We start from the raw sequence: 25,020 nt of genomic DNA, 5'->3' as shown, positions 1-25,020 counted from the left end.
ATTAACATGGTTATTTGATAAAAAAAGTTATGGAGGTATTTGTTTAAACTATATTTAAACTACTTCAATATTTTGTAAACACCATAAAAGTGATGCTTCAAAAACAATCTACACAAACCAAAACCTAAGGGGTTGTAACATGTAAATATGAAGACAAAGAGGATGTGAATACATAACACTACCTGCTTAGTGAGCTGCTCCTCACAAAGTTTATAAAGAACAAAGAATTTCTGAGACAAGATCACATTATCAATAAATCCGTAACTTGCAAGCTTAACTCTTATAATTATCTGAAATTAAATTTTTTAGAAATTCCATTAATTTTTCTGAAGATACATAAGCAAAGTAAAATACTTTTTTTCTTTCAGTTCAGTCATTAATTGTACCTGTCTATCTGGAACCATCATTGCAACAGTTCTAAACTGAATTTTTAGATTTTCTGGTAGTTCTTGACGTCCAGCATATCCAGGATTCTATATATGAAAACATACTGCATTATTATTTATAACAGTCAAAATAACATCCTTTTTATTTTTCAATAACAGTAAATTTATGCATAAATACCTAGATCTGTTCAGTTAGAACACTTGTCTACTAATGATTAAAATGTTAGGAAAAGCTTCAGCCATAACTATGAATTTAATAGTCTATGCACAATTGCCAGAGTAACGACTGAATTTCTTTCTCACAACAAGCCAGAAATCAGAATTTTAAAATGTCATGGAATAAAGTTGGTTGATTCTTCTAGCCTATTCCCAATGCAAATAAAGTTTTCATTACCATTTTGCAGGAAAGGTAGGTTTTGTAACATATTAAAAATTCAGTGTCTAGCAAGAATCAAAATAATAAAAAAAGGATAACAAGCAGTATACAGTGAAGAAATATTAGGATGTCCTTCCCTATTTCTTGTGTCTAAAAGGCTAGCCTTATACTACAGAATCTTACTGAATATTTGTTTGTGAGAGAGTCCTATACACTGAAGTAAGAATCATCTAAGAAATTGTAATTCTCTTTTAGTAACAGAACAGATTTTTATAACGGTTCAAGAACAGACAGAGAATATTTTGTAATGACACAGTAAAAATAACAGTGAATAAACTTAAAACATGAAAACTTTACAACAAAATCATCTGAAAGAGAATTTTAATGACCAAGAAAGTTTGACTAATAGAAGATCTCTGGAAACTTGCCGCAAACATGAGGAATAACTCTGACATCAAACAGTTGACATTTAAGAAACTAGAAGCAGTCAAATATATTTATGACCTCCTCAGTTATTATCCCGCACTTAAACATGCAGATGAAGATTTTACTTTCCCATAAAGTCATCTTAGATTGCCATCTGCCTTGGCATTAGGAAACTTACACTGTAAAATTCCCTGCCAGTGAGATTACAGAAATTAGTGCTATGAAGCCTCAGAAACCCTATGGCAACAAGACAGCATACTCTAAAAGTCAATATTCTAAATCCAGGAGTTTGTGTTTCTCTCCTGGGTAATGGTTGGTAGCTGGTGTTAAATTATACGTACTGCCTTGCATACCTTTTTTGCGCAGATTATCCATTCAGTTGTAGGACCTAAATTTGATCTGTATATACTGCAAATCTTTTTCATAAGTAGTCATTAGAAGAAAGGGAACAATGTATCTCAAAGACCACTCATAAAAACTTCATGATATGATGCACAGTTCTGTCATAATGCCCACACTGATTCCCAGATTGAGGCACAGAGCAGAATGGGTCCCTTCGCCACAGAAGGCCAAAAGCGTACATACAGCATTGTATTTAGCAGTTTAGACACATCCTCTATCAACAAGTGAAAGGATCTGATAAATTTTTGCACAGGTTTTGGAAAGACCTGTTGTCATCACAGTACAAGGAGAGTTGTTTATTCCAGAATTATGCTTGTTTTCTGTAAAGTAGTTTGAAGAACTCTTCTTATATATCCATGTAAAGTACCCATTAAACAAGACGTATGTCCTTGAAAAATCTCTTTCCTATACTCCTGCTTTAAGTGAATTTTCTTTTTTTTTTTTTTTTCCTACAGATCTCTCTCACTAATACTGTTAAAGCATTTCAAGCTAAGGTAGTAAAGCACATTAGTGTTTCAGTCCTCTCAGTGAGCACAGAGGATTCTGGAAGTTTGGCCGAACCCTTAGTCTGCATAATGAACTGCAATACAGTAGTGAAGGCACACAACTATGAACCTTTTCAATAATCTTAAAGTAAAACTGAAGGCATGCAATTCATAAATAATCAGATTATTTACATGTTCCAGTAGTTTGGCCTAATTCTATAGCAACAGCAGCACTTAATTAATAAAATAAGTTTATTTTTACCTTGCCATTTAATTAACTTGTATATAGTATAATTTCTCACTTCTATGGAATTATTACTACATTTACCATTGTTAGGAAAATTCCAAACTCTGGATTTAAATCTACACAGTCTCCATCAGAAAAAATGAACTGCTTTTTTCTTTCTTTTCTTGCTGTTAAAATAATATATATTTGTTGTGCTGCTACTGACAAGACGGGCAACTCAATTCGGTTGAATTCATCAAAACATCCCCAAGATCCAGACTGTGCAAGACCTAAAACAGAGACAGAAAAAATTATCATCTGTTGTTCTTCATGCACATTTGAGATATCTGAACTAGATGACTTTTCCTTCAAATAATTAAATAAGATTAGTTTTATTTAATGCCCCGTGGCCAAGGCCTATCTTCCACCAATCCACCTGACTATTTCCATATCAGTTTGAATTAATATTAGCTGATTTATATAAAATGCTTAAAAAGGAATCAAAATCAGAAAGGATCTTTTGATATCTTGGGCTATTTGACAGATCTTTCATCCAGATCTTTCTCTGAAGGCAGTCTTTTATTGTAAAGCAGCAATTAAATTATTTGTAAAAAGCTGTATTGTTAATCTAAAAAAATAAAAATAAGTGACTTAGAGCTACAAAAGACTAGCCCTAAATGTTACAACAAAAGTAAGTTTTTTTATTTTTATTTCAGCCTTCCAGTCTTCACAATGCTTTTAAATTACTTTTTACTTGCTGCTTATAAATCATAAAGGTTAAAATTTAATAAAGGTTAAAATTAAAAAATAAATTGAAATTATTTTTGCACTAACTAGGGTTTTAAATAGAACTCTGAATCTCACAAAACAGAAAATATTCATTTTAGATCATATATTTCTATGCATAAGCATTGCCATTTTAAGTCTACACTAAACTACAAGTTTTTCATGTAATGGTACAGGATATTAACAACATGCAGTGTGTGGACAGTGCTCTGTGTGAACTTGCCTATGAAAGAAAGAGAGGAATACAGAGAAAGAAAATTAAGTGGAAAGAAAAATACAGAAGCACTATATTGATAACAATAAGATTTTCATAAAGGATTAATTTCACAGTTGTTAAATTTCAGTTTGGAAAAGTAACATATTTAGTGGCAACTAAGAGAATTTTTGTCTCTTTAGACACATTTTGTGAGAAAATTTTTAGCAGTATTTTTTCCAAATGACATTCAAGTACAAGCAGGTGGTAGTTTTCTTTCATGTATACTGAAAGACAGCTATTTAAAAGTGAAAAATTTATCCAATTCATTCAGGGTTTATTATTGTTACGCAGTTAAGGCTAAATCACTTTAAAGTCTGTCATGTACTCAAAGACTTTTAAAAATTTTAATAGCTTGACTTTCAAAGGGGAAATACATTTATAAATCCATAGCTCTGAGCTGACAGAAACCTCATGAAGTTCAAGTCCTTTATCTGGAACAGAATAACACCATGCAGCCGTACAGGCTCAGTGCTGACTGGCTACAATGCAGTTTGGCAGAAAATAACCTGGTGTCCTGCTTAAGAACTAATTGAGCATGAATCAGAATTATGTCCTTGTCGCAAAGGAAGCCAGCTGCATATTGGACAAGAGCGTAGCCAGCAGCTTGAGGCAAATCATTCTTTGCCTCTACTCTGCACTTGTGAGATAGCAGCTGGAGTGTGCAGTTTGGGGCTTACCACTAGAGAGTCAATGATGTACTTGCATGAGTCCAGCAGATGGCTGCCATGATGGTCAGTGGCTGGAGGACATGACCGAGGGAGAGGTTGAGAGAACATGATTTGTTGAGCCTGAAGAGAAAACTAAGGGGAAAGCCTATTGCCAATAGGAAGCACTGAAAAATTGGAGCCAGGCTGTTCTCAGAAGTGCAGTGGAACAAGAAGAGACAATAGACACAGGTTTCAATATGGGAAATTCCAAGTCAATGGAAGTATAAAAAATGTTACCATGAGGATGGTCAAACACTTGAACAGGGGCCCAGAGGTGTTGAGAACATCCATCCCTGGAGATACTCAAACCCCAACACTAATAAAGTCCTGAGCAACCTGCTCTAACTGCATCTACTAAATGACCTGTGGAGGTCTCTTCTATCCTACATGAAGAAGTCTTACCTTTGAAAATCCTACCCAGACCTCTGAAGTCCATTTGATCAGAGCAGTTAAAAACTACTACGTATTTTCCCAGAGCCTTTCCCATGTCTTTCGTCGTTTCTGTTTTACCAGTTCCAGCTGGTCCTGCTGGAGCTCCTCCCATGTTCATTCCCAAAGCCTGCGCTAAAGTTATATAGCACCTATAAATGTTAATTTATATTATTTTATTAAATCATATGAAAGATATATGTGTATATATGTAAGATAACAATGAGTTGTGATAGATTCTACAGCTTTTATGTTGAAACATTACTTATTCATAAAGTAATTCCATTGATTTTCACAAGTGCAGGAAGTTCAGAGTGGTAAAAATAACAAAATATAGCATTTAAACATTAATTACAAAAGCAGAAAAATTTATCTGGTGTTAATCTAGTTTGTTACAAACTGTGAATATTAGACAAGCTAAAAAATTAACACACACCACACAAAGGAATTGTATTGTCATTAACTCTTTTTGCAGCTATAAAAAGCAGATTCTGCTGTTGAATTCCGACACCTCATCACATTCTTCAATATCTTAAGCTGTATGCATTTCATTATATTAGGTCATCTTGGCCTAAATCCTCAAGTGTGAAAGAATAAGGATATATGGCCCCTTCCACAATGATGGGCAAAACATTTTTCAATTCCAAGGAAAAAAAACCCTAAGCTTCTCTTTAAAAAAAAAAAAAAAAATAATAATAATAATAAAAAAAAAATCTTTAAAAGTTTAGACTGCTGTTTTAGTGAGTCTTAGCTACAATTTTAATTCATGGTAAGGTATAGAAGAGTAACACTTAAGGAATTAAATGATGAAGTTCCTATACAAATGATGGGATATCTTCACTGTCAAATCAACTCAACATACTCTGAATGCATTTCCAACTAAAGTACTTGTGGTTTTAATCCATAATTGAACAGAGTTCAATAACTAACTAGTTCCTACAATTTAGCTTGAATCACTATAATATGTTATGCCAAACTTGCACTGCACGTACCTTGATGTTTTCTAACCAATAAGAAATTTTAAAGTGACATAAAGGTTTAACTTCTACGCTTCTATTGGGATCAAGACAAATTTTGAGGTAGAATATAACATTTTCCATCAAAAATATTTGATTGTTGAGAGCAGTACAGTTCACTGCAGAAATGTACTGAACTTCCCATATTGATACAATAGCAGTTCCTCCTTTTCTGGAGAAATAAAGGTGTTCAAAAAGCTGTACAGACACGTACTCCACAGAGGTAGCAAAGTGAATGATTGCAGGCTGGAAATTATTTTTTGTTCTTGAGAGCATCTTTTTGCAAGTGAAGTATCTTCTGGTCTTCTATTTTCTCATTTGGTCAAAAGTGACATCTCAGGAAAGAAATAAATGGAGGAAAAATTTTGATAAAAAAAAAAGAAGCCAAAAAATTCCCAAGACAAAAAAAGAAAAATAGTTCTCATTGTTAAGCCACATTTGAAACAAAATTAATGGTCATTTGTTTGCCTGATTACAGAAGAATGGCAAGCGAGTGCATACAGGTGGGTATTTGTCAACACCTAGATCCTTATGAACATGCCTAAACTGTTTCCCAGTAGTAATAAAATGACAGACACTGACTAGCTGTCTTAGACTTCCAAAGACATCGACAGCCAGAAAATCTTTATAGAATCCCTTATTACAGATTTTGAAATATTTGACCTAATCTGTTCTTCAGTATAGAAATAATGCTAAACTATACATTACTATATAACCTAGGAATTACTAAGCGTACAAACTAGTGAGACTGTATTTTACCTTTTCTAAAAGAGTGTGATTAAGCAAATGAACGAGAAGATTTTCATGAATGACCTAGCCCACACAGGACTTAATTCAGAATGTATCTCTTTGAAGATATGTTAAATAAACACTATATATATTAAAAGTATTCATTATGTATAATTGTTTTTCTAACCTGTCTGTAAGAGGTGTTATAACCAGACGATCAGTGCAACCCAGAAATTCATTTTGGTAAACAAAATCAACATCGGTAATGGATACGATGACTTGATCGAAATCCTCTTTGAAGTAGAATCTAGACTGCTTTAACCATTCAAAATCAGTTGGTGATTTGATGTGCATTTTTACCTTAAAAGAAAGTAGAGTAAATGTATATGTTATAACTGAGCATTGTTTGTTGTCTTTGATAACTGTGATAAAATGCTTTTTTTTATGAGAATAATGAATGATTACTCAGGTTAAAATTCCTATGTAAGTAAACTGAAATACGTATAAGCATCACATAATATGTTCATACATATGCTAAACTGTTATTTTAAATTGTCCTGATCACTTAACCTGATCACCACACATCTGTGTTAATAAAATAAATCTTAAATTGCTTTGGTAGTGCAGCTCATCCTCCAAGTGAAATCAGCTAATTACACACCACTAAATCCACCAAGCACATTGGAACAAAGGACATGATGAAGAAAGGATCTGACTGAGGCATGGAATGCAAATTGTGTAGAAACTAATAAGCTTGTGTCATCAGGAGTGAAAATACATGAGAGATGTAGTGTTGAGAGATGGCATTCCTCAAAGAATAAAGGAATGTAAACAATTTAGCACAGTCTAAAAAGTTCAAGTATAGGATTGGCATATGTTGATTTTAGTAAGGTTTTTCGTTTGTTTGTCTTCTATGTATTCTCCTTAGGAACCAGAAAGAGAATCTGAGTAACCTGCTCTCCAAAGGAGTAGGAGAGAGACAAAGAAGAAACTAGGAGATATGGAAGATATTGCTACCATTGCTGTAACTCTAGAATGGGTGAAGCTAAAGTGCAGCCTAGTGCTAACTACTGATATTCTGTAACAAGCCATGAGGAAATTACCTATGATGATAAAGCTACAACACCCTCAGCAGACTCAATTTTTTTAGTTATGGAAGTAGAATAATACAACAGTTTTTCAAAGAAAGGATATATTAAAAGGTTTTTGTCTATCAAAACAATTCTGTAGGAAGAAGTGGAAAATTTAAATGTTCTAAGAACAGTGCAAAAATTTGGAACAAATATTTAGATTACAGAACTGATGGATTTTATTCTAGTTCAAGCAAAAGTGTACTATTTTTACTATTTTTTTTTATGGTGACATTATGGACATCTCTGTCTTAAAAACACATGCATTTACATGTGCAGCTGTAAGTAGTTACCACATATAAGAAAAACTATTATGACACAAAATGCATTTAGTTGTCAGAAATTAAAATCTGTACTTTACCAGATCATCAAAAATATCACGCTGATGAACATGAATGGTTATAAGTGTTTCAAATTTCACTCTGTCAAACTTGGAAAGATCATGTGTAGTCTGGCTAATCAACATATTCAGAATCTCCAGAAATCTCCCATTGGTTACTTGCATGATTTTTCTGTCCTCTTTAGCATTCTGTAGAGCTTCTTCTGAATCACGTGTCCACAACATTTGAATTCCCAGTAATCCAACCTACAAATTTAGTGTGTGATACAAAAGAATCACTTGTTGAACACTAGACTTATTCTAGAAGCGTAAAGTGTAAGAGAAACAATAAATTATGGTGTAGAGAATCCCAGATTATCACTACATCCAGCACTGTGCCTGATTTCATTGGCTCTGCTGTGTTACAGGAAACTTCTGAGAAAGTATTTTAAAACTTTAATGAGAATTCATCACAGACTAAGATACACACAAATTAAGGATGATTTTCAGTTTCACTTTCAATCTCTTAGTATACTCCAGTATCACAAACATGTCTTAACTTGTGAGAAGTCCTGAAAATTTCCCATTGACAATTCATAGCTAATCAAAGAACATAAAAAATAAAATGCTGTGCTTTGTTACTGAACATGGGATAGACTGCTATCTTTCTAACATTCTGGCATGACTGGAGTATAGCCTAGAGCACATTGAGCTAGAAGTTATTTTGCTTCCAAATAAATCTAGAGAGTTATAGGATGTTGCGTGTAATCTACAGTCTCAGACTGATTTTGATTTACAATATCAGGTACACCCATGACAAAACAGGATAGATGAGAACTGTATCAATACCATTTTCCCCACACATTTCTACATTCACAAAGCACCAAGGCCTAAAAATTTGACTCATCCATTCTTTCTATTTTTCTATCTCCCTATACTTGTAGTGAGTTCATGGTTACAGATAATACCTCACTTTAAATTTCTTGGCCAAAGACAATTTTCTTCTTCCCTCCCCTCTCTTCTAATGTAAATAATTATTTGAACATAAAAACATTTGGATTAGCAAGACATGGGAAAGAAGGTCTTTGCAGATGGTAATAAAACCACTTCAAAATGTCTGGCATGCAAACAAGACAGACAGTCCTTAGGTGTTTAAAGAAAAGTAGTAGACTTTTTAAAATAAATACTGCTGAGATAACACATAATTATGTCACATATAGAGCTTTAAGATAATTCTATTAAGTATTTAAGTATACAGAATGTGTTAAAAAACTAACAATGTATTGGTCAGTTTTAATATTTGCAGAATTTCTATTAAAAAAAATTAAACCCAGCACTGTACTGATTAGCAAATTAGAGAGTCAGAATTCATACAAATGGGAAATAGTTCATTACTTATTAATGAAATTTATGAATTATCAGTAAGATGAAGGAGTCTCTAAGCAAACTAGAATCCTTCAAGATTGGCTTCTACTAGAACTGCATTATCATAGTGACAAATATATGAACTATGAGGTAAATCTTGTAAATTATTACATAAATAATCATAATCATAGCTCTTGCAATCTTAAACTATGAGAAAGAAATCCATCTGCACATGAAATTTTATTTGTATCTGAAAGGGGTTCCATATCCATTACAGAAAATATAAGATCTGCTTTATATTCTCCAAGAGAAGAAAAAAGTAATTCTAAAGATTGCAAGAAAAATATTTTGCTATATATAGGGTAGCAAAATTGAAGTCATTAAGGATTGCCTTCTACTGAGTAGAGTCATATGCTTGTTTCCTCTATGAAAACTTCCTCACAGAGGTAATCCTGTATGCTTCCCATCCCACTTCCCCCCACACACAACCCAGACTGCACAGACAAATCCACATCCTATAATCTGACCTGTGCTGGGAAGTGATTAAGAAAATCCAGTAACTGATATCCTGGGTCACTAATTTGGTAATATGCTGTCCTAATTATGCCATGCAATGAAATCTGCTGCACATGCAATAAGTCCTGCAACCAAAGTTCTACTGGTCCTTTTGCAATCACTGGAGTGTCCAACTGAAAAATTAATAAAAGTAAAGGGTAAAAAATAGAGCATAATTACCAAACGTCTGTTCAAGAATGTTAGTTACTAAAATTCTATTCAAGACAACTACAAATTTAATTTCAATAAACATACCAGAAATTTATTTAATGAAGACATATTATACTTCTGTTAACTTGTAATTAATAGTAATTCATTTATATATATATATATATAGATAGATATAGATATAGATATATAGATATGTTCAACAGTAGAATGATTTATCTATTAAGAACATTTCTGGGGGAAAAAAAAAAAATCACATAATTACTGGAATTTTTTCTCCTTCTCTTGATATAACTGCCAGTATGCGATCATAATCCTTTTGGTGAAATTCTACTTCATTTATATTGTCAGATATGGAAAGCAGATGTGGCTGTAAGGATAATTCAGAAGTCATTCAATGTAAATATATAACAATAACAAACAAAATAAAAATCTCAAGTAAGGTTATCCTGCAAAGGTGCATCTGAACCTACAGATTAATTTAATGTAGGTAATAATTACAGAAATGGCTGTGTAGGGTTTTATCTCCATTTGTTGGTTTTTTACAGTTTCCAGTAGTGATCTAGCAGAACATAGATCAGCCATTGTGTGAGATCAGCTGTCTTATCTCAATCAACCCTCAGTAACAATCTAGAGTAGTTGAACTATAAATCTTTAGCAACAATCCAGACTAGGTAGATGAATTTTGCAATATGCAAAGCAGGAAAGTCTCACAAGGTCCCTTGTGTCAGTTTAGTTGTGAAAGGAACCACTAGCAAATCACTTGATGGGATCATATTCTAGTGATCTCAATTCTGAAGATTTAAATTACAGATATCCATTTCATATTTTGCTAATGACTAAAGAGCAAGAAATGAAAATTTTTCTCAAAGTTTATAAGAAGAAAATGGTAATATTTTAATTTATGAAACACTTTTCCATAGTCTGTTCTTTTTTTTTTTTCAATAAGCAGAAAAAAATCACTAAGGTTGTACCTGAATTGTATGAGAATCACTTGCTTGTCCAAGAATTTCAAGAAGGACAGGATCAGAAACAAAAAAGAATCTTGGAAACAGTAGTCTTTTCTTCTCTAAGTACCTTTAAAATTGAACAAGATTTTAATTAGAATATTTCAGCTCTTAAATTTCTTCTACATAAGAGTGAAAGTAAGACTTAAATACTATTAATATTTCATATAAAGTATTTGCAAAATAATAATGCATTAAAAATCAAACAATTCATACCCTGTAAGTGATTTCTGACATACTTCCAACTGTTCATGTAAATGAGGGAGTAGTTGCTCCATAGTCTCATCTCCAACACAGCAATTAATCACATTTGGGGTTTCATGAGCTCGTTGCATTATTCTTATCCACGATTTGTCAATATTCTGGAAACGCTTTGCTTCCTATATATAGCAAAAACCAAAGTACTTTCACAGCATAATCTGTTGGAAATTATTACACAGATAGCTTTTAATAAACAATAAAGGCAAGCATTGTAAAGTTTACCTGAGGTAACTGTTTTGCGATATCTCCCCCTACAAAAACAGCTTCAAGATAAATCCAGAGGTTCTGCACAACCAGCCATTCTTCAATTATGTCTGTAGAGCTGCTTAGTTTATAAACCCAACTCTGAATTTCCTTTTTAAATGGTGTATTGTATCTAAAAAAAAGGATGAGAAGCAGAAATTATTTAATTCTAAAAAAAAGCTATTACAAAATTAATAATTACAATGGTAAAAAAACCCAAACAAAACTTGTTTCGATTAGAGCAAGAAGAGTATCGTGGAAAGTTTCTACCAGCTTGATTATGTTCAAATACATTGAGACAATAGTTTGCTACTAATACAAAAAAGTCTACCACTTCAAGAAGTTTTTAATTAGAATTTGTAACATTTGTTTCCATTAAAAAAAACAATATTCAATTCAAATTTACTGCTGATTTAGCCTAATAATAGCACAGTTGCTATCTCAGTGTGTTTCTGAAAATACCATACACAATCAATTTAAAAGTACCTATTGCTCAGTAAAGAGCCAAGAACCATTAAACTGTCCTCCATCAACGTTATAATTTCTGATAATTCAGTTCCCTTTAACAGTAGTTCTCCTCGCCCTTTGAATGATGAAAAGCTCAGAACTTGGCTTCCCCAAATTTCAGTTATTTGAGATAGTTTGGCTTCTATATCTTTTTCCTTTGTAGCAGATATGCATATATCCTGCAAAGAGAGAACCATTTTTTAGAATCATCTTCATAAACAAAACCTTTCCTAATATTACACATCTAGTAATAGAATATTTAAAAACAATATATAAAATTTTATAAAATAGTACAGAAATGTGTCACACATGCAGAGATCACAGTACGAATTTTACTCACTCAAATGACATATATGGATAACTGAAAAATGCACACTTGGAAATGCCCGGATATACCATTTCTGTGGCTTCATATTTCATTATTTCTGTGTAACAAGATTTCTGAATCATCATTTTGATACGGTTTAGGGTAATGATGTAAACTCATAATCAGATGAGTTCTCAATCTTACCATATTTCAAATAAGAACAGTTTAGGTTAGAAAGGTCATCAAGTCCAACATTCTATTCAAATCAGAGCATAATTAAAAATTAAGCAGATCACCTTGGAATGCTTCCATATAAATCAAGTATAAAACTAACAATAGCTTTTGCACACATATGTACTCTATAAAACTTGCAAACTCCATTGGGAGTTTTTTCAGGTTATGTGGGGGATCTTTCAAAGTTGTATGCTTCAGAAAAAGCCATAAAGATCTAGAAAAATATTCATATTAAATATTAATAAGCATGAAGGCTTCTTCTAAAGTTTCTGATTTATTTACAAATCTGTAAAGCAACTGCAGAGTTAAAAAATTAGGTGACCATGACCATTTGAAGTTTTGTTTGGTTTTTTTTCCCTGTTCAAAAAGGGCTAAAAAAATAACAGAAAATAGGGCCAGGAAGAATGTGAAGACATTATCTAGAAATAAGTGTGCAAAGATTCCAGCTGCTACTTCTGCTTTTGTTCATATAGATAAGAACATCTAAATAAAATATAAACTATTTGAAACTAGTATGGTCTGATTGAGAGCCAAGGACTTTAATGAAATAAAAAACATTTTTTTAAATGTGATCATTTTATAAGTAATCATACTACTTTTACTGACAACATAAAATGAACAAGGAGGGAAAAAAACTTATGTACCTACCTCAATATCATCTTTATATTTAAGAATTGGTGCTTCCATGATGTTTTGAAGGCAAAAGGAATCAGATTCTATATCAAACTGATGACCTGTTGTTTCAGCAATACGATTCCAGTGTCTTTGCTTCATTGCTTTGTCAGTCATCATTTCCAACAAAGGACAAGACTCACTAAAATCATCAATTTTTTTCTTGAGATCTAAAAATGCTTGCCAGTGATGAAGTCCTTTAGGTAGTCTACGGCACCTGCAGTTGAGTTAAACTGATATAGTAGTAAATGCCTCTTTTGTCAAAATGGGAATTGTTTAAACATTTTAAAAACAGACAAGGAGATAGGAAGAAGTTTGTACTGAGGTCACCACTTTCTATGTAAAATTCCAATTTGTGTCAATTAGTCTATATTTTTAGGAAAAACTAATAATGCAAATATCCTACTAACAAATAACAATATTTAACAGTTTTAACCAATTTTACGTTCTTGCAAATAAACAGAAATATCGCAGTTTGCATTAAAACATAGCTTATCTGCTGCTTATCATCACAAACTCTTTATTGGCAAACAAAAATACAAAGTAAAATTAGTTCAATTCCATATACCTAATCTTTGTACAAACATAATATCTACTTCAACTTACAGTATCAGTAATACACACGGCACATATTATCATACCACTTCAGAGACAGATGTGAAAATTAGAAAGCTATGACCTCCTTCTCCTCTACTTTTGGTTAGTGGTCCTGAAACTATTCACTAAGAAAATGAAAACTATATACAACGAATGTGGAAAACCCCAGTAAAACAGTTAAATGAATATTCACCTCTTTTACCACACTTTTCCAGAGCCTACACACTAAGAACTAAGCAATTGACCCATTACAGGAATGTTCTAAAACGTAAATGATAAATTACGTCCTTAGGAGGAAAAGTAATAAAGTCTGTATCATATTTCCCTTGGTTTTATATCCTTTGTCACTGATGTCTCTAACTCCCACTGATATAATTTCATATTTTCTGTAATCAGATACAATACAGCAGTCTGTGTCTGGTTTAAAGTTATGCTGGTTATGAGTACATTTACATTGACTAGCTTCCTGGTTGTTGTCAAACAGAAGATTTAATAGCTGCCTGCCTTTCCTTGAGAGGAAAAAGCATTTTGTATCTGGTTTTGGACTTCTATATAACTCATAGGCACTTAATTTTATTTCGTGAGTAATCTGCCTTATTGAAAGTTGAAACAGGCCAATAGATTTAAAAAAAAAAAAAAAAAGTATTCAAGAATGCTGAAAACGAGGAGCACAGAAATGGTCAGAGACTTACATCACATATCACCTTTTTCCTTAGAAAACCAGGAAAAACGTGAATTTTATAAATTTCTCTGTTTGTATCCATTCTTTTCATTTAATAATAAAGAGTTAATGTCAAGTTCAGTAATTTGGGACACAGATATCAGATACAGCAGAGAGGCAGATTTTGAATGACATGTTGCAGGTTCCAGAGCTGGGAGCCCTGTTATCCTTATTGAATCTTGTGAACCAGTGGATACCATTTTGCACAAAGACAAAATACTGCCAATTAGGTGTTCATCAACACCGTGCTTCTTTCAGAGACTCTTAATCCCTGAAATTCTGTCAGCATGTGTAACTTCAAATTTGGGAAAGAAAAATACTCTTTGGCACATATTTCCTTCAAAGTTTATTAGTCTCTGGTTAACTTTTCCCACTTAGAAATTCAGAAATAATGCAGATTTAGACCCAGCCTTCAAGTCTGTTTGTCAAAAGTATAGTTTCAAAACTACAGAAATTCTTCACTTACCAATTTTTTCCTTATAATGACATATTTGATATATTAGTTAACTTTCAGGAAAATATATATATTTAGTAGACTACTACAACACCCTGGACTAGAAGCCAATAACAACAACAAGAAAAAGTAAAAAATTCCACATTCTGTAGTACAGAACCTCTCCCCCTGGTTTAGGAAGGTTATGCTACTATTTTGGGGTTACCTGAACCCATCAGTGTGATAAGCCATGAAAAACTGCCAAAGTAATGCCAAGAGGTAAGATATATTGACAAAATGGAGAACAGAAGGAAATGATGGGCAAATAGATGGGATGAGTACTTAACAGCCTAAGAACTATTTATACTGAAAGTTTTTCTCTTCATTGCAGTTACAAAAGTCATTGCCCTTTTATACACTTCTACTTGAACTACCTTGAACAAATGTCAATTTCAGAGAGTAACATAATTTAGCTCTTGTGAAACTCTGTATTTCAGCAATTAGACTTCAACATTATCTAAGATCGATTTAAAGCTGTTTTAATAGGCCCACACTGCTCTATAACTGTAGTGTAGATAAACTCAAAAATCCCAAGTACCAGCAAAAGTACAACCGTTCATCATACAGTTCTAATAGGAGGACCAGGGGTGCAAAGAAAGTGCCAAGAAAGCTGGAGTTGTTTTAGGATACAGCTTGCCAAGCTTATAACAGAACTCTATTAAGTAGCAGGAGAGCTGGGGGCTGCATTCAATGATGCAGTGATTCTGTTGTAAAACAATCCTTGTCCTAGTCTATATATTTCTTTCCAAAATAATATCTGTACTTTTGAAATATTAAAAATAGAGTTACATTAAAAGGTTAGAAAATACGTCTGAATCAAACTAATCACATCTAATCCTCTCAATAGTGTTAAAAGTTTTTTAAGCTTTCAGCATTACTGCAATATTTATAACTCTTTACAAACCCATACTATTTAAGACAGTCAGCATTGTTAATGCATTTGAAATGGCAAAAATGCTTTTAAAAAAAAGATAAAATATTCTAAAAGACTCAGAAATCTTTTTCTTGTATTCAGGACTTAAAATCAATGGGCTAATTCTCCTAGTTGAAGAACTTACCATTTACAAATACACTTTTAGCTCTCCTAACCTCTTGGTTGGTTTAGCTAAGGAGATTGACTCTTCAACTGATTGTATGCCCTTCAATTATCAAAACTACAGACAAAAGGCTGGTTACCTAAAAATATCGTGTTATTCCACCCTTCCCTGAAGAATCCTATACTTTATGGTAAGTCTTATTCATAGAAGTTTTATATTTAAATATATCAGATAGCTTTACTGAAGTCACATAAATCTTAATGTATTTAACATTAGTTACAATTCATATTATGAACATACCTGTTTTGAAAATCCAGAAGTTCAGCATTAATTTTTTCGATATCTACATCTGTCCAAAGTATCTCATAATAACCATTGATTTTGTTTATTACATTATCGTATAATCCATACAATTTCTGAAGCAAGCCTAACTCCTTCCTGGGGAAAAAAATAATCATACTGATAATTTCAATCGGCTATTTGGATAACTTACAATAGTTAAGTACATAGTATTTGTATTATTACTATAAAAAATTAAGGTATATAAATTAGATTATGTTTCTTAATGTATAAAAGAACACTTCATTAATAAAATCCAGAAAAAAGAACAGAGAGGTGGTACTAAGGACTTGATATCCACACTAAACATATCTGGGGGAAGTTTTGCTTTGTTCTAGTTCTATAAAACTTCCATACATCCAAAAGGAATCTAGCTTATATACCCTGAGCTGGCTCTACAATGCAAAGCAGAGCATGGCAAGTGGGGACAATAAGTAAATTTACTTTGGAAGCACTCTCTTAATCTGCACTAAAACACTGATCTTAAAAACGGCCAGAAAGGATCAGATCCTCATCCAGTGTGAATCATCATCGAACCATTGAAATGGCTGGTGCAGAAACTTAAGAATCCGACTCTCATTTCTACAGCTGCTCAAAAAAATTAGACCTCCATAAAAGATCTAGTTATATTTTTCATATATGATGACACACTGACCTTTCCTTGCCTTTTCCTTGTTTGCTTTGTACCATATCTTAATACATAATACTATATTTCCTCATCTACTTACATAAAAGTGTGTGTGTGTGTATACATATATACACACACACATACATATATATATACACACACATAGATATATACATTATATATATATATGTATATATACACACATTGCTAGGCCATGGTATTCTACTCCTTTATATAGTATTCACATGTAGTAAAATAATCTGGTATGGTTCTGCTATCCTTATAAATAAACACAATGATTTTTTATTGGCAAATTCATTAGATCTCTAAAATTTTAATTTTTTATTTTTTTTCATTTAATTTAAGGCAATGTAAAAGCTTCCATATTGTAATGTTTCCCTCTTTGGTGTACCCTAAGCATTTCTAACATACTTAATAAACACCTAAGACAGCTGTATTTCCACAGTTACCTGACTTTATGCAAAACTTCATAGTCCGTAACAGGCAATCCAAACAACTGTTCACCAGATGAGTATGTGATAAACTTTCTCCACAGCTCATCAAAGTTAGCCTGATAAAATTAGGATTCATACAGACAAAATGAAAATATGCTTATAATATAAGTTTTAATTTAAAATTGTCTAATAATAAAACATTAAACACTCCTAAACTTGTCTTAAAATAATTCTTAGAAGCATATTTAAATATCTGAAAATATTTTTATCTAAAATTTTGAACAGTTCTCATGTAACGTAATACTCAAATCCATATGTTGAATTCAAATAGTGAAAATTTATATAAGAAGTAATAATTTAAAGAAGCATTTTGTAAAAATGGGATGTGAAAAGAATTCCACTTCATTAAAAACAAAAACAAATAAACAGAAAACCTTGCATCAGATGGTACAATACACACCATGAAAAAAACACTGAAGAGTGCCAAAAAATACAATTACTTTAAAAGTGTAACTGCTGTCCAAATGGCATGATTACCACAGGAAAATGTAACAAAGAATTACTTTGGCAGTTACTATTCATAAGTACAAAGCATTCTCTTGGCAAAACAAAAAATACAGCAAATTCAACCAAAATCACTCATTTTTCAGTACATATTAAATGCACCAGGAGGTTTAAACACCTGTTAGCTACTTACAGGTGCTTTTCACAAACTTTGAATTTCCTGTTTACATAGTCTATACAATATGAAATAGACTGACAGAAGCCCTGTTAAAAAGTCTTCAGTTACTATAACTTGCAGAGAAAGGAAGAAGGATTAAAAATAGATTAAAAACTGGTTATAGACCCAAGAAATAAGGTTGATAACAAACAAATACCAAGTTTAAAGACAATTTATACATGGAAAATGTGATCTTTAAAAGATTAAAAGATTGGTTCATGTGACTGATATGTAACCTGGCTTCTTTTCAGTCATTATCAAGTTGCCATACTTGACTCTTCCCTCTTCTACTCCTTTTATTACTTCAAGCCTATAATTTCTGCTCACAAAACGCAGAGTGAAGCAAGGTTACACATCAGTCAATCAATCAATTCTTTTGCATTAAGGAAAACATTGCCTGATAGAAACCATAGGTAACATAATACTATACAGAATATCCACCAAGACACATTTACCAAAGATTGTAAATACGTCTTTTTCTAAACTTGTTTTGATAAAAAAATAGCAGATCTAATTTTAATTATTTGGAGACTCAACAGTTTATTTTCTTACCTGAAAGATCTGTAGCCTATTACTGGCTTCCTGAGGTGGAATACTTGGAACCATAGGTCCTTCCTTTCAAACAAGCAGTTAATAAAAATTGAATCTTAATTCTCAAAGTGACTAAAGGCTACTGTATATTTATATTTACAGGTCACCACAAAATACATATTTTTTCGGTAGTCAAAATCCAGTCAAATTATGTATCTTAGTAATGCAGTAGTTACAATGGTAAATCTAAGAAAATATATTTTTTATTAAATTGAAAATTCTTTAGCTTAATTAAACTGAATAGGACTAGACTTTCATTTTCCATATTTTATTCTTTTGCTGAAAATAAAATACTCAGTGATTGGCCTGAGACCGTCTTTTTTAATGTTGATGTGTGAGCAAAGATGCAACAACATGAGCTACAATTTCTAAATTAATTTCTAAATTAAGATTTCATGGCAAGTTGTACCACCAGGGATTCTTTTCTCTCCTTACAGAGTTGTGTGCACTGTTATTTCTTCATACTTAAAAGTTTGATCTACAATGATGACTGCTTAGCAACCATGCCATCAAACACTCCATAGCTCAGTAGAATAAAATTCTGGCATCCAACTGCAGCAAACCAAAAATATTGAAAATCTAAGCACAGGTCTTACAGGTAACTACTAAATTCATTTACCGTTTCATACGACATTTCAAAGTTTGACACATCCTCCTGAAAAACTGCAACAGATTCTAGCAAATTACTCTTAAATTTGGGCTGAACTTGAACCAACTCATCTTGAACTCTGGTCTGACATACAAAAGATTAAAATCAAAGTTATTTCTTTAAAAATCAGGAACAGATGTTTGAGTTATACATAAACCAAAATGATAAATTAAAAGTATTAGAATTCTGAAAGAAGATTAATTATCTGAAGCTAAATAGATTTTTTTTTTAATGGTGCAGTATGTTAAATTTTTGAGATGAAAAGTGGAAAGAAAAAAACCCCAAAAACCCAAAACTATAACAAAATTTCCCCTCCACCTTTAAGTGAATATGTTCCATTACAAGGGGATGGGGGAAACAAAAAGACACAGAAAAGAAGGAAAAAAGGATCCTATTCTCTTCTTTTCTTCCTTCCTTCCCTCCAAAAAAATCTCTCAAAACCCAACACGTTAGGGTCCTCTTCCTCATGTATGGCTCAGCCTTCTCTTAAACAGCTTTCTTATCCTTTATTCAAAAGCTCGAGAAAAAAGAACCAAGAGCTGCATGAAATGCAAACGTAAAATACACTCTTGAGTCCTTTCCATATTGATTAATCTGTGGGACAGGATCTAACTTAATTGTTCCAACAAAATATCTATATATTTCCACTCAATCTCCTACACTTCAGGAAAATATTCAATAAACATTAAGCTTTTGAGAGATATAAGGTTGTCCTAAGCAATAAAGGTCAATGTGCAATCACCTCTTAGGGGTAAGGGCACTGGAAGAGTACACACTTCTTAAAAACAGGTGATCTAAGGGTAGTAATCTTCCTGATCAGACAAGAATGACACAAAAGCTGGAAATGAAGGACAGCACTAAGAGCAAAGAGAGAAATAATAAATTTCTCATTTTCTTGCAGGTTTTAAGCATGTATCTAAAAGCTACAATAGTATTTAAATATTAAAGAGCTCTATAAAAATAAAATCAGAAAATGAACATACTAATCAAAGGTACAGACACTAGTGCAATTGAGGCCAAGAGTGAGAAGACAGAGTGGAGTGACAATTCCGCACTGTCATATATACTCTGAAAAAAGCACACAAAGACAAATAGAAAATAACATAGTTTTGTATACTTACAGCTTTGGTCTGTAATTTATTAAAAGAATATCTGAGTGTATCAACTCCTTCTGATTCCTCTTTTGTAACCTCAATTTCAAATGTATTTAAAATAGCATAGGCTTCCTAGATGAAAAAACAAAACCTTAGGAACGATGCATTTTAAGTTAATATGCAGGAACATAGATCAAATCTGTAAGAAATGTGTCAAAGAAAATCTGTTCATGTAATTTAAGCATAAAATATTGATTTATTTTTTTTTAAATAAGGATGATGAATAGAACTAGGGAACAACAGCAAAAAATATTTCTTTAAAGATTTCTTTGATTAAATACTAGAAAAAATATACAAACACAATAAATTTAATATTAAAAATATATAAAATTTTAACATCTCAATGGTATTTTTATTCCGCTGATATACATTCCACCTGAATGTAGATTTTGATTATTTTTTTCTAACTATGAATAATTATGCACACTAAACTACATGTTTTTAAGTGTTTTGCTATATAATCTCTAAAATGTTTATTACTATGTTTGACAAACTATCAAATGCCTGCATATGTATATTACAGAATTAACTTTTCTTATCACTTGTTCTTATTTGCAATTTGTTTGCATATCCTCTGCTTTACTGTCCTCCTCCTACACACATAGCATTATTTAAAAATAAGATAATTTTCATATTTTATAGTTTCCTAACAGGTAGGTAAAAGTTTTGCTAATGAAGACAAACAGCATTGCATTACTTTAGCTACTCCTTTGGCCTACAGACTGGTATTCTGTGCAGTTTATGATGTTTGATAAACGCAGTTGTCTATTCCATGGAGATATCTACCCTTGGAATTCCCTCCTGTTCAACTTCTGAGAAAGGTGCAGACTGACCCATTGAGGTTGCAAGGGGCCTTTGGAGATTGCCTAGTCCAATCCCCCTCTGTTAAGTTCAGGGTTACCTAAATCTAGGTGCCCAGGACCATGTCAGTCACGTTTTGAATATCTTCAAGGATGGAGAGTCCACAGCCCCTCTGGGCAATCTGTTCCAGTTTTTGAACATCCTTACAGTAATTTTTTCTTAGGTTTAAATGGAATTTACTGTATTTCAATTTGTGGCCATTGCCTCTCGTCATGCTACTGGTTGCTACTGAGAAGAGTCTGGTTCTCTCTTCCTTCCTTCCCCTCAGAGTAGAAGGGATCATCTCCCTCCACCTGCTGGCAACACAACTCCTACCACAGCCCAGGATACCCTTAACATTCTTTGCTGCAAGGGCACTTTGCTGGCTTATGTTCAACCTGGTGTACACCAAGAAACTCAGTTCTTTTTCTGCAAAGCTTCTTTCTATCCAACCTGCACTGGTAGTACCTAGGGTTATCCTGGAGCAGGACTAGGCATCTCCCTTTGTTGAATTTCATGAGGTTCCTGTCAGACTATTTCTCCATCAAGGTCCCTCTGAAAGGCAGCATAATCATCTGGTGTGTCAGCCACTCCTCCCAGTTTTGTGCCATCTAGAAACTTGCTGAGGGTGCACTCTGCCCAGTCCTCCAGGTACACAGTACTGGGTCCAGTATGGACCCCTAGGGTACACCACTACTTATTGGTCTCTAACTAGATTTTGTGCTGCTCATCACAATCCTTTGAGCCTGACAGTTTTAAATCCAACTCACTGTCCACTCATCTAGTCCATACTTCATCAGTTTGTCAGTGAGGACATTGTGGGAGTCAGTGTCAAAAGCCTTGCTACCATTATGATAAACAATATCCACTAGTCTCCCCTTGTTCACTAGTCACCTTATCATAGAATGTTACCAAGTTGGTCAGTCATGATTTTCCCTTGATAAATCCACAGTGACTATGTTCAAACCCCTTCCTGTTCTACCTTTCCTTATATCAAGCTCTCTTTCCTTCAACCATGTTCTAGTAAGAAATATAATGGCTAATCAACCCATCAATAAAGTTCTATTTAAATCCATCAAGAAAATAAGACAAAACATTGAAATTACTGATCAGTTGCCATTGTTCTATATTCACTTATTGGTTTCATCAGCTCTATATTATTTCATTATTTAAGAAAAGCTCATGAAGAAAAGATCTAAGACTGACTTGTTAACATGACTAGTCCTACTGATATTGACAGAACTCATTACGTTAATATAAAAAGGGAGCAAATAATTGCAAGATATATAGAATATAAGTGGTTTGGGAAATAACCTTTATCCTAATATTAATCTCAAAGTGCCATATGTTTTTATACCTTTTATTTATTTATTTATTTACAAATTTTGCATCATTTCCTACACAGGTAAAACATAGCAAATAGACAGTGCTGAACTCTGTTCCTCTTACTTGTTTTATTTAACATCTACAAGTATAATTATCACATCCATATCTTCAGCCTGAAGGCAGTCAGTCTAAGAAATAACATTTAGTAGGTCTGAATATTACTTTAAATGTTGAAATTATTGTTCAGGTTCTTCCTTTACTTGTTTAACCTCTACCTCTTTTAGATCACGGAACTGGTTATATTTGCCTTCAAATAATCTCTGTACCATTCCTGGCTTACAAACCACTTAGCAGAAACTGCTAAGACAAAACCTACTTTCTTAACAGAAAACTAGCAAAAGTGATGACAATCCACTGGAAGTCCATTCTAGCATCATATTAATAGAAGAGTCTTCAAGAAAGAAAATATTGTTATAAAGCAATACAATTTCTTGTCCAAAAGGTGGAAATGTAAAACAAATGTGTTCTATTAAGATGATTGTTTCAGAATGGGATAATAAATACCAAGTATATATAAAACTCGATGAGCTTCTTTTAGGTTCTTTCTTATATGGAAAAATAAAAGAATGCTGCAAGTTTCTGACAGCATACAATGATGTATGGCTCCATTAATATATTCTGGTTATATTTAAAGGGTTTAGGTTATCAAGATGTTTGCTTATAGACACAGTAACATTAGAGAGGATTAAGGCTAAGAGAAAAGCAAACAGCAAAAGGGAGACTATTGCTCCTTTCTCTTGTGCTCTCATCTGCTTATTCCTGCATGTTGTCCCCTAGATTGCATTTATATTATAATTTATTTGAGCAAGAATATTTTTTTCTGTCCTGCATTCATACAGTATCTAGCAAAGTATCTAAAATTGTTTGATAATTTATAATAAAAATAACAACAGAAATATTACTTTGTTTCCCATCTTCAGCCTAGATCCTTCAGGTCAGTAAACTCATTGTTTGGGTTCTCAGTTTATCTTATCACTCCTTTAATAAAGTATCATTTTAATCAAGATAAAAAATTAAAAGTAATCTTACTTCAATAGGTCCCAGAGTCATATCCATTTGTATTTTATTATCACGTATGACAGATAGAGCTTCCATTGCAAATCTGACGTCGTCTAAGTCACACAGAGGTCGAGATAATTTCTTTAAATATTCATTTATGAATGACATCATGTCCATCATTTTCTTTTTATATTCCTCATTTAAATACCGACAGAGAAGCATCTTCCAAGCTTTGGCTTCAATTGCTAAAGCTATTTTCAATGGTTCTGATTTTTTTAAAAAATAAAATAATTAAAAACTATTCAATCTACATCTTCATCTTTTTTCTGTAAAAAAACCCCCACATCATCACATATGGTTCTTTAACAGCAATTAGGAAAAACAGACAGGTAATAATTACTGCATTTTAAAAGTTTCAAAACAATTTCAATTATACTTAAACATATTTCTGTTGTTTCATTGTATAGTATGATATCTGTAAAACATATTGGTAAGCTTATCCAATAGAATACATAGAGAAGATGAATAAAGAAGAAAAATGCCTACTTATTAATGCAGCTTCTTGATATATATTAACAAAATGCATAAAGATCAGTGATATTTAAATGGTTTATATCTGTTGAGGAAATGGTATCTTGGGATTTCAATATTGCAATTTGGAACACATCACAACTAAAACTGTAAGATGTCACATCATATCATATGCAGTTAATATATAAACACAAACCAACACTGAAGAGAAAGAAAAGACAATCATTGGCACTCTAACTTAACAGAATAAATTAGGATTTTAATAGGCAACATTTTGTACTCTGGTGAAAGAAACTGAAAGACACTAACAGCATAGAACCCTTCTGCTCACAAAACAAATTTTAAAGCAGATATGGTTTCTCCTTTAATAACGTGGATATTAACATTAAAAATCTGACTCCTGAAGGCCAGCAGTAATTCAAGAAAAGTACTGTACTCTGTCCAGAAGCCTAGAAAATGTAAATGATAATAAATAATTCCCAGACGTAAATTGAGTCCAAGAAAAATACTTGCTTCCTCATACCATAAAAATATTTAATATCCTTGGTCCTGAACCTAGAGGAATTGTCTCCCTCTGATGCAGTGGTCACAGATGAGGGAGTAGTGTGACCATCAACAAAATCCATATTCTTCTGGATATACTGCTTCTTATCACTCTGGGTCACAGAATAATAAACAACCAGAGTGAATTAATTGCCTCCAGAGTCATTTCATTAATAAGTTGCATCCAGGAACTGGATGAGGATATGCAGTCAGCAGTTAGACAATTTTACTTATTCACTGAAAGAAAGCTAGGCATAACAAACCACCAAGATCCTGAAATTAACTCTAGTCAAAGTGCACAGCTTCTGTCTTCTCATGCAGAAAGAAAATCAGGGGTACAAAAG

The 25,020-nt window shown here is 32.7% G+C and overlaps 1 protein-coding gene across 1 annotated transcript in view; it reads right to left on the bottom strand.

The window, feature by feature from the left end:
- DNAH8 (dynein axonemal heavy chain 8) overlaps window positions 1-24,789 on the bottom strand; it is a gene marked incomplete at both ends in the record, with an annotated part of 40,537 nt that extends 15,748 nt beyond the window's left edge. The window contains 20 exons of the mRNA XM_010163651.2: window positions 183-290; window positions 387-473; window positions 2,404-2,591; window positions 4,453-4,631; window positions 6,412-6,584; window positions 7,716-7,940; window positions 9,566-9,727; window positions 10,027-10,131; window positions 10,736-10,838; window positions 10,985-11,148; window positions 11,252-11,405; window positions 11,759-11,958; window positions 12,969-13,209; window positions 16,141-16,278; window positions 17,278-17,378; window positions 18,536-18,598; window positions 19,194-19,289; window positions 20,327-20,449; window positions 23,633-23,868; window positions 24,657-24,789. Coding sequence (XP_010161953.2) covers window positions 183-290; window positions 387-473; window positions 2,404-2,591; window positions 4,453-4,631; window positions 6,412-6,584; window positions 7,716-7,940; window positions 9,566-9,727; window positions 10,027-10,131; window positions 10,736-10,838; window positions 10,985-11,148; window positions 11,252-11,405; window positions 11,759-11,958; window positions 12,969-13,209; window positions 16,141-16,278; window positions 17,278-17,378; window positions 18,536-18,598; window positions 19,194-19,289; window positions 20,327-20,449; window positions 23,633-23,868; window positions 24,657-24,789 — 2,979 coding nt within the window. The remainder of the gene's footprint in view (window positions 1-182; window positions 291-386; window positions 474-2,403; window positions 2,592-4,452; window positions 4,632-6,411; window positions 6,585-7,715; window positions 7,941-9,565; window positions 9,728-10,026; window positions 10,132-10,735; window positions 10,839-10,984; window positions 11,149-11,251; window positions 11,406-11,758; window positions 11,959-12,968; window positions 13,210-16,140; window positions 16,279-17,277; window positions 17,379-18,535; window positions 18,599-19,193; window positions 19,290-20,326; window positions 20,450-23,632; window positions 23,869-24,656) is intronic.
- Window positions 24,790-25,020: the final 231 nt, after the last annotated feature.

Source organism: Antrostomus carolinensis, unplaced genomic scaffold (genome assembly GCF_000700745.2).
Source record: "Antrostomus carolinensis isolate BGI_N321 unplaced genomic scaffold, ASM70074v2 scaffold22212, whole genome shotgun sequence".
Taxonomy (NCBI): Eukaryota; Metazoa; Chordata; class Aves; order Caprimulgiformes; family Caprimulgidae; genus Antrostomus; species Antrostomus carolinensis.
This window is presented reverse-complemented; position numbering and strand designations above follow the sequence as displayed.